This window comes from Lynx rufus, unplaced genomic scaffold (genome assembly GCF_022079265.1).
Source record: "Lynx rufus isolate CCGP_SWC_20201006 ecotype Redwood Valley unplaced genomic scaffold, mLynRuf1.p SCAF_1, whole genome shotgun sequence".
NCBI classification, from domain to species: domain Eukaryota; kingdom Metazoa; phylum Chordata; class Mammalia; order Carnivora; family Felidae; genus Lynx; species Lynx rufus.
Window position 1 is genome coordinate 213,680,871 of NW_025814823.1, and position 17,094 is coordinate 213,697,964.

At 42.5% G+C, this 17,094-nt stretch overlaps 1 protein-coding gene across 1 annotated transcript; it reads right to left on the minus strand.

Annotated features, from left to right (window-relative positions):
- Positions 1 to 2,134: 2,134 nt before the first annotated feature.
- LOC124507825 (60S ribosomal protein L31-like) lies at positions 2,135 to 2,566 on the minus strand. Its single transcript, XM_047074213.1, has one exon. It carries the CDS (start codon positions 2,525 to 2,527, stop codon positions 2,150 to 2,152), a length of 378 nt encoding a protein of 125 aa, XP_046930169.1. The 5' UTR covers positions 2,528 to 2,566; the 3' UTR covers positions 2,135 to 2,149.
- Between the last annotated feature and the right edge of the window lie 14,528 nt (positions 2,567 to 17,094).

Genomic DNA, 17,094 nt, shown 5'->3' on the forward strand with positions numbered 1-17,094 from the left:
CAATTATAATAATAATGAAAAAGTTTGAAATATTTTGAGAGTTAGCAAATGTGACACAGAGACACTATGTGAGCAAGTGCTATGAGAAAAATGGCACTGAGAGACTTGCTTGATGCACAGTTGCCACAAACCATCAATTTGTAAAAAAACAAAAACCACACAGTATCAGGGCACCTGTCTGGCTCTCAGTTAAGTGTAGGACCTCAGCTCAAGACATGATCTCATGGTTCATGTTTTGAGCCTCGCCTCAGGCTCTATGCTGTCGGTGCAGAGCCCACTTTGGATCCTCTGTCCCCCTCTCTCCCTGTCCCTCCCCTGCTCGTGTGTACTCGCACTCTCTGTCAAAAATAAACATTAAAAAAATTACAAATTTATTTATTTTGAGAGAGAGCATGCACGAGGGAGCACATGAGTAGGGGAGGGGCAGAGAGGGAGAGAGAATCCCAAGCAGGCTCTGCACTGTCAGCACAGAGCCCAATGTGGGCTCTGGCTCATGAACCGTGAGATCAGGACCTGAGCTGAAGTCAAGAATCAGACGCTTAACCGACCGAGCCGTCCAAGCACCCCTAAAAAAAAAAAGAAAAAAATCTTTAAAAATAAAAAAAGCCTCAATATCTGTGAAGGGCAGAAATAAAGCAAAGTACAATAAAATGAGGTATGCCTTTATACTGTTAGTCCATGTGCCTAGTAAAGATCATTTGAATAGAATTCAAATAACCATTGTCTCAAAGTTGATAATTATTTCATGGCAGCCAAAATGCAGGCATGAATAAGATTTCGGCAAAGTGGAGGCTGGTTTTGCTCTACACCTTGTTAAATTTTCCCTTGTTTTCCATGGCATTGAAATTCCTGGTTCGTTGGTTTTATTTCCTCCTACCTCTCTGAACATTCCTTTTGTGCTGCTGCTTCTAGGTGGCACTTTCCATGGTTCTGTCATCAACATCTTCTGCATGTGTACATGCTATTGATGATCTCATCCACCTTTCAGGATTTAGATACTCCCTTTGTTAAAATTATTTCCAAATCCTGCCTTTTTCCAAACTCCAGTCTATTCAGCCTACAACCCCCAGAATATTCCTCCTAAAGCATCTGTTTGATTATGTCACTGCTACTCAAGATACCTTCAAGCAACTCTACATCAATGTACTGAACAGTATGTATTCATCCTCACAACATTGTATTTACTACACATGAGCAAACTAGGGTTTGAGATTAAGTAACTTGCTGTTTCTGTAATAAAAGGTCACTTGAATGATAGAGTTTCTTGAATTGGGTCAGATCATCAGAAAGCTACATATTTGGAGAGTTCTTTGACTTCAAAGCCTGAGCATTTAACCTTTATGCCATGTACTTCCCATAGATGTATCCTGCAGCTAAGCCTCTTTCTGTACAATTTTAATGCTTAAGACATGGATTTTAAGGGGCGCCTGGGTGGCGCAGTCGGTTAAGCGTCCGACTTCAGCCAGGTCACGATCTCGCAGTCCGTGAGTTCGAGCCCCGCGTCGGGCTCTGGGCTGATGGCTCAGAGCCTGGAGCCTGTTTCCGATTCTGTGTCTCCCTCTTTCTCTGCCCCTCCCCCGTTCATGCTCTGTCTCTCTCTGTCCCAAAAATAAATAAACGTTGAAAAAAAATTAAAAAAAAAAAAAAAAGACATGGATTTTAAGTATCCCAAATTTTGGTCTACTCCAAAGGCCTACCCATCAGCCCTTTTCCACTCTTCAGATTCTAAAGAATTCACAACACTACTTCTTTTTCAAAGGTCAGTGGTTAAGTAATGATAGGAAAAGGGAATGCCATCTCCATTGCTCTGCATTTTAACCTTTACCTGAGCCAGAAGTCATATCTTATGTACTATATCCAGGATATAGCTATGTCTTATTTGGCCCAAACTGTTAAAAACAGCCAAGGGGCGCCTGTGTGGCTCAGTAGGTTGAGTGTCAGACTTCAGCTCAGGTCATGATCTCACAGTTTGTGGGTTTGAGCCCCGCATCAGGTTCTGTGCTGACAGCTCAGAGCCTGGATCCTGCTTCGGATTCTGTGTCTTCCAATCTTTCTGCCCCTCCCCTGCTCATTCTCTGCCTCTGTCTGTGTCTCAAAAATAAAATAAACATTAATTTTTTTCCTGCAGTTTTATACCTTTATTTGACAATCAGCAATTCTCATCCACATTAACAGTCTGTAGATTTTTGAAAGTGGTGACAGGTACATAGGTAACCAACGTATAGAGCTTGTTTGGTGAATCCTCATCCTCGTTACTTTTTCTGGACAACCGCACACGGATACAGTACGGAACATTCCTTATTCCTTTGGCCCAGACAGCTCTGTTGAGCCTGGTGTCAATGTGCACATCTGGGGTTCCCATCTCCTGCATAGCAAATTTCCGGATCTCTTTGAGTGCCCGAGGGGCACGCTTCTTGAAACCCGCTCCATGGATGTGTTTGTGAATGTTGATGGTGTATTCTCTGGTCACTACCTCGTTGATGGCAGAACGGTCCTTCTTCTCGCCACCCTTCTTTGCAGGAGCCATCCTGCCAGGCCCGGGTTGGAAAGGAAGACCACGAGGTATTGTGGGAGAGGGAAAGCAGCCTAAAAAAAATTTTTTTTAATTTTTTTTTTTTAACGTTTATTTTTGAGACAGAGACAGAGCATGAACAGGGGAGGTGCAGAGAGAGAGGGAGACACAGAATCTGAAACGGGCTACAGGCTCTGAGCTGTCAGCACAGAGCCCGATGTGGGGCTCGAACTCACAGACTGTGAGATCATGACCTGAGCCAAAGTCGGACACTTAACCGACTGAGCCACCCAGGCGCCCCCCAAAATTTTTTTTAAACAGCCAATGTTAAAGAACAATATCACAGGGGCACTTGGGTGGCTCAGTCAGTTAAGCATCTGACTGGATTTCAGCTCAGGTCATGATCTCACAATTCTTGAGTTCAAGCCCCGCCTCTGACTCTGTGCTGGCAGTACAGAGCCTGCTTGTGATTCTTTCCCTCTCTCTCTCTCTGCCCCTCCCCTGCTGGTGCTCTTTCTCTCTCTCTCTCTCAAAATAAATAAATAAACTTAAAAAAAAAGAAAAGAAAAGAAAAATTTCACAAGAAATCCCAATTTGACTTCTCTTGAAAAAATGGAAGATCTGATGACAGAGGGCATGTGTTCCTCTGTGGTAACAATTAACTGAAGCTGAGAGGAATGGCTATTCCCTCTGGTGGATAAATTTAAGACCATCTTCTCTGGAAAGTTTATCACAGCCTCTACCATTCCCTATTTTGTCTACCAGGCTGGCCTTGTGTGCATTTGATTTTATGACATTAGAGACCCCAGCCATTTTACCTATGGACTCCTAAATTTAGTGTGCAAACACATCTCTTAAACTGAGGCATAATCTCAAAAATTACTTTCAGTTCCCAAATTCTTCAATTCTGTGATCACATGTTTCTCTTCTTAAACACTAGGGTACTTGATGTCCCTCACACTTAGTGTAAAGGACAGTCATAGGGGCGCCTGGTTGGCTCAATCGGTGGAACATGTAACTTGATCTCAGGGTTGTGAGTTCAAGCCCCATGTTGGGTGTAGAGATTACTTTTAAAAATAAATAAAATCTTAAGGACTGTCATAAAGAAACACTCAATGCACTTCCTTCATTGATTGTTTCAAGAGAAATGTCAGGAAGGAGACCTAAAATTTAAGCAAACTACATATTCAGGGAATCCTTTATTTCACAGCAGAGACCAAAATCTCCCAGAAATCTCATGGTAATGTTGGAGCAGCCTGTCTGTCCTCCTGTCTGCTCTTTGGTTGGACTTAATGAAAGAGGTAGAAGAATCAGTGGGAGTTGATGAGGAGCAAAGATGGGCTCAAAGGAAAATAAGATTTTCTAGATGACAAAATTCTTAATTGTATGAGTTTTTAGGGGCACCTGGGTGGCTCGGTTGAGCATCCAACTTCAGCTCAGGTCATGATCTCACCGTTCATGAGTTCGAGCCCCGTGTCGGGTTCTGAGCTGACAGCTTGGAGCCTCGTTCAGATTCTGTGTCTCCCTTTCTCTCTGCCCCTCCCCCGTTCACACTCTGTCTCTGTCTCTCAAAACTGAATGAAAATTTTTTAAAAAATTGTATGAGTTTCTAAATTTTTTCTTTTTATGAAATTTAGTGTACAACAAAGGAGATGAAAAGGAGAGGGCTTAGTCTACAGTAAAGTGGAAAGGCAGCTACACCTAAATTATTAATTGAAACCACATTTAGATATTTTTAATGTTTATTTTTGAAAGAGAAAGGAAGTGGGGAAGGGGCAGAGAGACCAGGGGACAGAGAATCTGAAGTGGGCTCTGCACTGATAACAGTGAGCTCAATTCAGGGCTTGAACTCACGAACCTCATGAACTGTGAAATGATGACCTGAGCCAAAGATGGATACTCAACTGATTGAGCCACCCAGGTGCCCCTTGAAACCAATTTATGAGTGCCAGTTCGCAGTAAAATGAAGTAAGCACCCTCATCCCTGTCTGTCCCTCTGAATGTAATTATAAAATGTGGCTAAAATACATAAAACAGCAGTTTGAGGACTCTGAAACAACTAATGGCAGGCAGATTGAAGAAGACAAGAACTGACGTATGATCAAACTTAACAGTTGACCACATTTTCCCCTTCCAGAGGTAAAATCACTGCTTAGCCATGAACTTGAATAGAGCCATGGAAGTGTGTGGCAGGCAGCAGTAACTAAAGCCCCAGCTGGGACTTTTCCTGGCCAGAGGATTGAAAGGGGGAGTCCTGGGTAACTAGAACATACTGGGCAGATTGGGGAGAGGGAGAAGCTAGGGTAAGTGACCCCATAAAGTTATCTATGAATAACTTCACGATTTTTTCTGGTGCCCAACCTCAACTTATTTTATGAGGCCAACATTACCATGATATCAAAACCAAATAAACACAGTTCAAAGAAAGCTCAGGACTGTCTGGCTCAGTTGGTAGAGCACGTGACTCTGGATCTCAGGGTTATGAGTTCAAGCCCCGCATTGGGTATAGAACTTAACTTTAAAAAAAAGTTCAGACCAATGTACCTGATGAAATTAGATTGAAGAACCCTTAATGAGAGATTTATCAAATCATATCCAGCAATATATGTGAAGAATAATATACTACAACCAAGTGGAGTTTATCTTAGGAATGTAAAGTGGGCTCAATAAATGAAAATCAACATACAAATTTTACTACTAAAAGTATGAAACTACCATATCCCAGAATAAAATTTAAAGTCAAGGGGCACCTGGGTGGCTCAGTCAGTTGAGTGTCCGACTTTGGCTCATGCCATGATCTTACGGTTCATGGGTTTGAGCCCCACATCGGGCTCTGTGCTGACAGCTCAGAGCCTGGAGCCTGCTTTGGATTCTGTGTCTCCCTCTCTCTCTATCCCTCCTCAGCTTATGTGCATTCTCTTTCAAAAATAAATAAAACTTTAAAAATGTTAAAAAAATAATAAAAATAAAGTCAAATAACTGGGGAAGCCATTACACCATAATATAACAGTTGGTATTAATAAAGATATTCAAATCATTTGTATCTGATTCCACTAAGAAAAGAATTGGACACAGGCATAAAGATTTGTTACCTAAATGGTCAAGAATTAAACAAATGGAACATGAATGTAGTGAACCATTGCATATAATGTTGTAGTTATGTACTCACTGGCATACCGAGATGTTCACAAATAATACATGTAAAACAAGTATCTGTGTAAGAGTCCACTATTGCCATACAAGCATCTACATATGTATACACATCATAGAAAAAGTTCTAACTCAAAACTGTTAGCCCTGGTTATCTCTGGGTTACAAGATCCTCAATGACTTTTTTAAGAGATGCAGATGATTTGACAATGAACATGGAATACTTTGGTAATAAATAATAAGATAAATTTCTGTTTGAAAGTGTAAATGAACAATATACATGAGTGGACAATTCTCAAAAAAAATACAAATGGCTGATAACCATATGAAAACAAAATTTCAACCTTACTACTAAGAAAACACATGCAAATTATTTTTAAAAGGTCATAGACTTTTTGTCAGCCAGATTTACAAAGATTATAAAGATTGAAAATATTAATTTCTGAGCTAGTAATACCAAAAATTGCAAAGGCAAAGGCAAGGGTCACTCATTCAGTTGACATCTAAATTGTCTCTTTTTTTTTTTTAATGCAAATAAACAGCTGAACTTCAAAGAATTTATCTTAAAGAATTAAATCTAATTAGTAAGTTTACAAACTGTGAGTTCAAATATATTGACTGAAACATTCTTAGCAAATGTGTAAGATTAAAAACAATTAAAATGTCCACGAGTATTTTATTGAAATACAGCTCAACCATCTAAATGGTATCATAGACCAAAGATCCTAAAGAGGAGTGCCCCTCAAAAATCACTGCTTGTTCAACCTGTTACTCATGACTTGGTGTTAGCTCCCTCAGGAATCTTAGTTCAGGAAAAAAGTTGAAAATAACTATGCAGGGGCGCCTGGATGGCTCAGTCGGTTAACCAAGTCTTGATTTTGACTCAGATCGTGGTCTCATAGTTTGTGGGATCAAGCCCTGTGTCAGACTCTGTGCTGACAGTGCAGAGCCTGCTTGGGATTCTCTATCTCCTCCCTCTGGCCCTCCCCTTCTCGAGCTCCCTCTCTCTCTCTCAAAATAAATAAACTTAAAAAAAAAAAAAAGAAAAGAACTATGCATAATAATAATAATACACAAATAAATTTACTTTATAATGTTTAATGAAAAAAATCAGATCACGAAGCTATGTGCAAAGTATTATCCCTTTTTATTTTAATAGATAAGCATATATAAAGACCGTTCTTTCTCCAAATCTTTACAGTGGTTACCTCTTGTGTAGTATGATTATGGTTTGTTCAGTTTGGGACTTTTATTTCTACCTGATTATGAGATTTTCTTGTTTCTATGTTTATATAATAAATTTTATTACATAATAAGTGATCACCTGATAATTCTTAATTACCACATCATTCTTTAAAAAGAAAAAAAAATGGTGTAAAAAGTCTTCACTAGCTCCACATACCTAAGGATAAATTACAAAATCCTTAGCCTAGCATACAGGGCCCCCTAAACTACAGCTCCAGCCTGTCCTTCCAGTGCCATCTCCCACCACTGCCTGTACTGGAACCAGCAGTGTGATGCCAGGGCAAATCCCCAGCTGTTGCCTCTGCCCTTGGTGCACACACATCCTGTCCCCTCTGAGGTCAGCCTTATAGGCCAATGTGGGTGCTCCTTTTCTTACAGAGCCTTTCCTTTGGGGATGGGGAGGGTGTGGCCCTGGCACACAAGGAGCCCAGGAAAAAAGTAGAGTAGAAAAGCCTTCTAAAATGAATCCAGGGGCGCCTGGGTGACTCAGTTGGTTAAGCGTCTGACTCTGGGGCTCAGGTCATGATCTCACGGTTTGGTGAATTCGAGCCCCGCATGGGGCTGTGTGCTGATGGTGTGGCGCCTGCTTGGGATTCTCTCTCTCCCTCCCTCCCTCTCTCTCTCTCTGCCCTTCCCCTACTCACGCTGTCACTGTCTCTCTCAAAGTAAATAAATAAACTTAAAAAATTAAAAAGGAAAAATAAAGATGAATCTGGATCGGTGTGAGGGTTTGGCAGGGGAAGGGATGTGCCTGGCTGGCTCAATCAGGGGAGCCTGTGATTCTTGATCTTGGAGTTGTGCGTCTGAGCCCCAAGCTGGGTGCAGAGGTTACTTAAAAAGGAAATAAAGAAATAAAAGGAAAAAAAATGAATCGCTTATTTCTCTAATCTTGTGTGGTTTCAGATTAAGTTTCTCTTAGTATTTTCTCTTCAGCTAATGTTGTCTCACATGATGTGGGAGAACGCACTGATTCTCCCCTCCTCCCCCCACCACTTCTCTGGGCCCCCAGTTTCAGCTGAGCCACAGAATTTCTTTTTGGATTTCTTAAACCTGTGTAAGATATTTGCAAAGGCTGAAATTGTCTTGCCTGGTGCTTTGCTTGGCTGCCCCGAGACTCTGTTCCAGAGACCAGGTGAATGAATGGTGAATAGACCCCAGTGTCCTGCAGGGAAATAGGGAAATGGGGAAATGGCCACCCATTAACAGTGCTCAAGCAGAAAAATGACTCTGTAAAAAATATTGAGATGTTTCTTTGCAGTCATTTCTATCCCTTGCATTCTCTCTCTCTTTTTTTTTTTTTTTTTTTTTTTTTTTTTTTGCCTTTGGACAAAAAAGGATATTTAAAAAACAATTTTGATTACATTTTCACTTTGGGACAGATAACTATTTCAGATATAAAACAGTGGGCCTTTCACAACCTCTATGTTCTTTTACAACCACCTGAACAATGAGCCTTTCAGGTTTTCAGTGAGCAGGAATGGGTCAGCCAATCTCAAAACAGGCTTGACTGCACTTTCAACAAAGATCACATACCCCGGCAGGGAGGGAGGGGCAGCCTGTTTGTATTTGAAAAGGTTCTCCTGGCCCCTGTGACACCAACAGCTTCCTTCTGCCCTCTAAGATGATTAGGCTGCAAAAACCGGTGGCCCTCCTCCGTGGAGAAGAGGTGCCCACCCCCACTTCTTCCAGTTTCAAACCAGGTGCAGCCCTGAACAAAACTGGAAAGGAAGAGAAGATTCTTTCAGTGCCGTCTTCCTGCAAATTAGAGACTAAACACCCTGGGTGTCAGGTTCCTCAATGTTTCCCAACCACCTCTGGAGTACCAGGACTTGTAAGATCTAAACGTGGTGCTTTGGGGTGCCCTAGTGGCTCAGTCGGTTGAGCACCCCTCTCTTGATTTCGGCTCAGTTCATGATCCCCGGATTGTGGGGCCGAGCCCTGTGTCGGGCTCCATGCTGAATGTCAAGCCTGCTTGATATTCTCTGTCTCCATCTGTCCTTGTCCCCTGCTCATGCTCTCTCTCTCTCTTAAAAAAAAAAAATTAAATTTAACAAATGAACATAATGTTTTGATTTCAATTAAAATTTGGAGGAATAATACATTATTTTTATTTTGTGATACATTCTCCACATGATTGTATGACATGTGAAGCATGAAGTTGTGTCAATTTTAATAATTTGAGATATCGGGGAACCTGGGTGACTCGGTCAGTTAAGTAAGTGTCCGACGTCAGCTTAGGTCATGATCTCACCTTCCGTGGGCTCCAGCCCTGAATCAGGCTCTGTGCTAACAGCTCAGAGTCTGGAGCCTGCTTTATTCTGTATCTCCTTCTCTCTCTGCCCCTCCCCCCCCACCACCACTCTGTCTCTCTCTTTCAAAAATAAATAAACATTAAAAATGTTTTAAAATAATAATAATTTGAGACATCAACAAACTTTTCTCATTCCTCTCCTGGAGATTATCTCTGAATCAGATGCCAGATCTTGACTTCTATCATCCTGGGACGAGTCAAGAGAAATCTGAAATGGAAAGCCAACCAAAATAGCAGTTTTTTTCTGTCTGCTGCTTCCTCCTGCCCCCTCCTCCCCATGCCCGTGTCCCCCGCCCCTACCTGGGGCTCTGAGCTGGGCAGAGAGCTAACCTGGGAGAGAAAGAGCAGAGTGAGAAGCAGGTGGTGTCTGTGCACTAACCCTGCTCCCCAGTTACCCCATCACTTAGGAAAGCTGAGAGAGGGGAAAAGGGAGCCTGGGGGTGCGAGCCTGAGCCTGGCACCCCCAGAGGGGACTTGGAGTATGTGGTGGCCCTGCTGACAGTCTCTCCTCCCCTGCCTCCAGGCAGAGCGTGGTTGAAATTGTGGTGGCCTTTCCAGGTGCTGGAGACCTTGCAAAGCCCCTTGACACTTCTGTGTCTCCCAAGGGCTTTGGAAATGATCCACAGTATTCAGTGGCCCTCAAGTGAGACATAGAAAGTAATTAGGAAAGAGGGCTGAGTGCCTCACAGAGGAAATGGGGACATGCCATGTCAGCCAGCTGCACAGGGGCAGGACGGAGAGATCGCAGGCCGAGTCTGCACCCTCTGAACCCAGCAGCTTCCCTGCCCAGGAACACACAGCACCAGCAATGGGACAGAGGCAGGGAGGCCAACAACCTGTCCTGGCCCCTGCCCCTGCCCCGCCCCAGGCCTGGCTGGGGCTTTGTGTACCTTACAGCCTTTAAAATTCAACCCAGAGAGTAGGAGAAGGGAGCTGGGAAATGGATTGCGAATGGCTTAGAAGACTTGAAGTGACAAAGATAAAGCTCAGAAGTAACCAGAATTAGTTGCCTGCGTTAGACCCCTCTCTCTGGCCTAGAACTCACGTTCGGAAAGAAGATTGTGTTACAGAAATAAGTCTCAGGGTGGCCCTGATCAGCGTGATCTCCGGCCAGTCATTTTACTTCTGTCCGCCTTGTGACATCCCCACCCCCCCCACCCCCCACTCCTCAAAACAAAGGGGGTGGCCTAGCCGCTGACTCAAGCAGGCTTTCTCCTGCAGGCTGCCTGTGCCTGTGTGCACAGAGGGCGCCAGAGGACGCTTGTGTGCCCAGAGGACAGAGAAGGAATGGGCCCAGCCTCCTCCTCCTTTATCATCTTTCTTGATCGCCTGCGGAGCTGAGGAGATTCCCCAGCCCGTGCTGAGAATACAGGAAGTGAAGCATTCCTATGAAGCCTATTCTTTTTTTATTATAATTTTTAAAATTTAAATTCTACTCAGTTAACATACAGTGCAACATTGGTTTCAGGAGTAGAATTCAGGGAAGCCTCGGTGGCTTAGTCAATTAAGTGTCACACCCTTGATTTCAGCTCAGGTCATGATCTCATGGTTTATAAATTCCAGAGCTCTGTGCTGGCATTGAGGAGTCTGCTTGGAATTCTCTCTCTCTCTCTCTCTCTCTCTCTCTCTCTCTCTCTCATTCTCTCCCCTGCCCTCAAAATAAATAAACATTAAAAAAAGGAGTAAAATTCAGTGATTTGTCACTTACATACGATACCCAGTGCTCATCATAATGAGTGTCCTCCTTAATACCCTTCACCCATCTAGCCCATCCCCACACACCTCCCTCTAGCAACCCTCACTGTGTTCTCCACCTTTAAGAGTCTCTTCCCCCCAACTCCTCCTGTCCCATATGTTATCTGTTTTGTCTATGAAACCTATTCTAAGCCTAAATGGCATAAGCAAAGAAGCAATTACCATCTGTAAAAGAAAAAATTGTCTTTATTTTTTTATTTTCGTTTGCAAAAACAGGTACTAATGTGGGTCTTTTGTAAAGGCAGAGTAGTGTAACACAAACTTTTGGATAGTGGGGGAAATCTGTACCTTCCATTCACCACTTTTTAGATAGTCCTGTAGAGGGCACAGTTTCCTTGTCCCAGAGGCTTCCAGGGTTCAGGAATGTCAGTGACTCCAGCAGGTTCTGAAGGCTTTCCATCAATCTGATAATCTCTTCAAAGCACCAAGGATAGTGCTTTAGGAACTATCTAGAAGCACAGGGGTGTCTCCTATGACCGTGAGAAGCTCCAGGCATAGCTGTAGGAAAGAAGACAAAGGTGAGGCCCTTTTGCAGTGGTTCCAAGACATATGCAAGTTCATGGACCAATGCAGCATACAGATCCTGGTTGCTTAGGGATTCAGAAGAGCTCTACCCTGGTTCCGACAGTCTCCAAGGAAGATGTCAAAGAGGTGGTAACATTGAGGTCAGACCATGATGGATGGATCGATTTGGGAACTACCATGGAGACAGAAAATGGCAATGCCTTATAAAAAGCTCTTCTATTTTTTGTAAGTTTATTTATTTATTTTGAGAGAGATAGGGTATATGCGTGCACTTGGGGGAGGGGCAGAAAGATAGAGACAGACAGACAGACAGACAGACAGAGAGACAGAGAGAATCCCAATCAGGCTCACTGTCAGTGCAGAGCCCTACTTGGGGCTCAATCTCACGAACCGGGAGATCATGACCTGAACTGAAATCAAGAGTCAGATGCTTAACTGACTGAGCTACCCAAGTGCCCAAGTCTCTTGCTTTTAAATTAAAATCCAACGTATGTATTTTAATTGTTCACTTTATTTATTTATTATTTATTTATTTATAATTTTTTTTAACGTTTATTCATTTTTGAGAGACAGAGCATGCATGAGAGGGGAAGGAGCAGAGAGAGAGGGAGACACAGAATCCGAAGCAGGCTCCACGCTCTGAGCTGTCAGCACAGAGCCCAACTCAGGGCTTCAACTCTGACCATGACCTGAGCTGAAGTCAGACGCCCAACCAACTGAGCCACCCAGGCGCCCCTATTGTTCACTTTAAAATAGCTAATTTTGGGGCCCTGTGTGGCTCAGTCAGTTAAGCATCCGACTTCAGCTCAGGTCAGAGCCTGGAGCCTGCTTTGGATTCTGTGTTTCTCTCCCTGCCCCTCCCCTGCTTGTGCTTGCTCTCTCTCTCTCTCTCTCTCTCTCTCTCTCTCTCTCTCAAAATAAATAAATAAACATAACAAAATAAAATGGCTAATTTTATGTTATCTGACTTTCATCTCAATTAAAAAAAGTCTATGGGAGATAACTGTTTCTGTGCGTGTGTAATTTTAAATTAATTTGTTGTTGAGCTAGGTAATAATTCTGATAGTTTAAAATCCAGAGGTATAAAAGAAAGTACAGTGAAACTTTTCTTTCTATCTTTCTTCCAAACACCTAGTTCCCCCTCTAAAAGCAACTAGTGTCATATTTCCCTTTGTATCTATCCAAAGGTGTTCTATGAAAATATAAGGATCTATGTATCCTAGTCTTTATTTCCACTCTGTTTTACACAAATGGTAGCCTACTCTGCCTGCTGTTGTGCATCCCGCTTTAATCACTGACTGTGCTGTGTCCGTCACACCTTATGTATCAACATTCTAAACACTTTATATTCATTAACTTATTTAATCCTCACAAAAATCCTATGAAGTAGATGCCATTAGAATCCTCATAACCCTCATTTTAAATATTTTTAAAAGTTTGTTTGTTTGTTTACTTAGTCATCTCTAAACCCAACATGGGGCTCAAACTTCTGACCCAGAGATCAAGAATTGCATGCTCTTCTGATTAGCCAGCCAGGTGCCCCCAGTAACTCTCATTTTATAGGTGAGAAAATTGAGACTAAGAAGATAAATGGCTAGTTAAAAGTCACACACATAATAATTGTTGGAGCCAGGACTTGAACCCAAGCAGCCTAACTCCAGAATATTTGCTTTTTAACCACTAAACTTCACAGCCTCTACCTAAAAATTTTCTCATTCTTTATTACAGTTGCATAGTATCCTGCTCTATGGCTGTACCATAATTTATTCAAACAATCCCTACTGATGAACATTTAGACTTGTCCAAACTTCTGTTGTTTTAAAGTTGCTACAGTGAGTAGGCTTGGATACATGGCATTTCACACATGTATAAGTGTATCTGTAGGATCTTTCAGAAGTGAAATTATTGATACAGTTTTTGATGGATATTGCAAAGTTGCCCTCCCTCTTGCCCCATCAATTACCCCATCCTCCCCACCCCACCAGTAATGGATGAGAATCTCTGTTTCCTATCTTCACTGAGGGCTCACTTAATATTGTGGCATCCGATTCATGGTTATTAGCTAGTTATAAAGGAGTCTATCTCTACTCTAGAGAACTTCTAGTCTTATTGGGAGAGTCTGGGAGACAAGTCACAGTGAACCATCAGTAAATCTTTATTTAATGAAAAACGAATCAGGCCATTAACTTGTGTTTTGAAGAAGATAGAATATAGATCATAGAGTAGGCTCATCAAGAACCCCTAACATGTGACCATCTTAAGTTGGATGTTTTATAGGGGGAAAAATTACCAGAAAAGTCTTTGTTTACAATTCTGAGTCTGCCTAGCAGGCTGTCATATTGTAGTACCACAAGATTGAGAACAATCCAAATATTAAAAAAACTTCTTTTTTTTTTAATGTTTATTCATTTATGAGAGAGAGACAGACAGAGTGCAAGCTGGGGAGGGGCAGAGAGAGAGGGAGACACAGAATCCAAAGCAGGCTCCAGGCTCTGAACTGTCAGCACAGAGTCTGATGTGGGGCTGGAACTCACAAACTATGAAATCATGACCTGAGCCGAAGTCGGACGTTTAACCAACAGAGCCACTCAGGTACCCCCAGAGAACAATGCAAATGCTTCCTTCTTTAAAAAAAATTTTTTTTGGGGGGGCCTGGGTGGCTCAGTCGGTTAAGCGTCCGACTTCAGCTCAGGTCACGATCTCGCGGTCCGCGAGTTCGAGCCCCGCGTCGGGCTCCGGGCTGATGGCTCGGAGCCTGGAGCCTGCTTCGGATTCTGTGTCTCCCTCTCTCTCTGCCCCTCCCCCGTTCATGCTCTGTCTCTCTCTGTCTCAAAAATAAATAAACGTTAAAAAAATTTAAAAAAAAATTTTTTTATGATTTTATTTTATTTTTAAGAGAGAGACACGGTGAGAGCAGGGGAGGGGCAGAGAGAGATGGAGACAGAATCCGAAGCAGACTGCAGGCTCTGAGCTGTCAACGCAGAGCCCAATGTGGGGCTCGAACTCCCAGACTACAAGATCATGACCTGAGTCAAAGTCAGACGCCCAACTGCCTGAGCCACCCAGGTGCCCCCAAATGCTTCTTAATCCAGGTCCATTACTCACCATCCTCAGAAGAAGGTTGAAAGAGCCCTGGCTATAGCAAGAGGCTAAAGAATTTTCTTTTTCCCGTGAAAGAAGAGGGTAAGTCTTCAGATCCAGACCATTTGCTAAAGTTGAAATTTGGCAAGTGGCCATTAAATGACATGTGCTTCTTAGTCTTTGAATATATATATATTACATATGATATATGTAACATATGTTAATATAGTATATTACATGTAATATATCATATATAACATATATAATCATATGTATATTACATGTCATATGTATACCATATATTACATGTATAACACATTACATGTAATACATCATATGTAACATATCATATATATACATATACATATATACATATATATACATATACATATATACATACATATACATATTATATATATATATACACACATACATACATATACATATTATATATATATATACACACACATACATACATTATTTATTGATTTTAAATTCAGACCCTAGTTTAAATTTGGCCTAGTATCTAAGTGATTTAAAAGTGGAGGTTCTAATCTGGATGCCAAAGTTCAAACTCTTGCTTCCTCCACTTAGTAATCAATTGCTGCCCGGGATGCTTTTCATCTGATAATATTTCACTCACTCAGGTGCAAATATTGGTAGAGTTCCTACTACATGCCTGGCACCAGATAAAGATGAATAACACACACAAATAGGCTGCTTCAAGTGACTCCAAAGAGGAGGAAATGCAAATGTGGCTAGGCTTAACTATTTACCAAAGGAAACCATTTTCTCTCCATTTTGGAACATGCTGTCAGTTTCACTTGTCTGTGGGAAGCACTGCCTTTGGTCTGGCACTTGTTTTCATGTGAGCTAAGATTTGTTCCTATTTATAATTCTCCGAGAAAGCTTAGGGCAGTATTAGGAGAAAAGAGTGACTTTAAACTATTGTGTGTAAATTAAACTATTTCAAGGTCTAAGGGCTTCCATCTGTGTTTATTAATAGATGGAGAATTATTTGACCTCAGCATGACAGGAATTTTTCAATCAGCTGAGAGAGACTCTCCCAAGGAGACCTGACCCACACCCTAAAGATTAAGTAAAAATATGCTCATAGCTGGAGAACCTTAAGAGCAAGATGGAAACAGATGTTAGTTTATTCTCCATCTTTATTCCCTTACTGCTCCTTAAAGAAAACATGTTTTGTTTTTTCATTTGTTTGTTTATTTTCAGTTTTTTCTGCAGAAAGGCCTTTGCTGGGCACACAGGGGAGAGTCTAATGTCAGGGTGACGGGACAGGGCACATCCTGCAGAAAAGCAGGGGTGGCATCCCTGCCCAGGGGCAGCCTGAATGCACTAAGGGCTGGCCCTTCAGACAGGCTCAGGGGAGGTCCGCCCACAAGGGCTTCAGGCCCCTCCGTCATGGAGATGCCATCCTGACATGGGGAACATGGGTCCTTGCTCTCATGGCTGCCTTGGCTGCTCTCAGGGAGCACTGTGAGGTGGGATAGAGGGCTTGGGAGGGCCCATCAGGAAGGAGACAGGCTACATGATGGAGAGGAGGGAGATTGGGCTGTGTGGTAGGCCCAGAAACTTCTGGGCACTTCAGTCGTGATATCTGGAAGCAATGGGAGATGCTGGCCCCAAGATTGAGGTCCAGGTCAGAGCAGAACAGTTGGATCTAGAGCTGGTTTTAACTTGGGCTCTGCTGAAAGTGAATGGTTATCATTGGAACAGAGAACTGAAGAGAAAGGGGAGTTAGTCTCCAGCATTCTCCGTAGCACACAGCTCTGGGCACACATGTGGTACACATTCCCCATATTCACACAGATAGATGCAGGTGGCTGTACACTTATGTACACACATGGTCATACACACCAGAAGGCACGTGTTCAGACACCCACATGCACAAGTACAGATATAATTGTAGGAAAGCATGGGTTCTTAATGGGGCACCTGGCTGGCTCAGTCAGTGGAACATGTGACTCTCGATCTCAGGGTTGTGAGTTTGAACCCCACATTGGGTGTGGATCCTACCTTTAAGGGCCAGCCTTATGTGACTGCACTAGTTGGATGTCCAAGAAGCCAGCCCTGGCCACAGGTGCCCAAGCTAAATATGCTATAGTGGAAGACTGTGGAAATCCAAACTCCTCTGAAAAGCAAGAAAGTAAAAATTTGCTCAGACTGTCATTTCACTTTGAAAGTAAAAATTGTTGTGAAGTTTAAGTGATGTTTTAGTCTGAACAAATAACTTCATTCCTCAACACCTCTCTACAGAGTGTCTTTATGAAGCCTGACGTGGCCTTCTCAAATAGAATTGACGGCTTTCATCATGCTCCTTCCTAATTTGTGTAATTACAATGTTAAACATTTGGGCTTTGGAATCATACAAAGCTGGGTTCGAATCCTAGCTCTGTCAGTGACTAGTTGTGAGACCTGGGCAAATTACTTGCATCTAGTTTCTCACCTGAAAACCAGGATAATGCTATTCATCTGTGGCCCCAGGGCCGCTATA

What these genes read in the sequence shown, in the direction of transcription:
- LOC124507825 (XM_047074213.1), bottom strand. Translation starts at nt 2,527, where the DNA reads ATGGCTCCTGCAAAGAAGGGTGGCGAGAAGAAGGACCGTTCTGCCATC.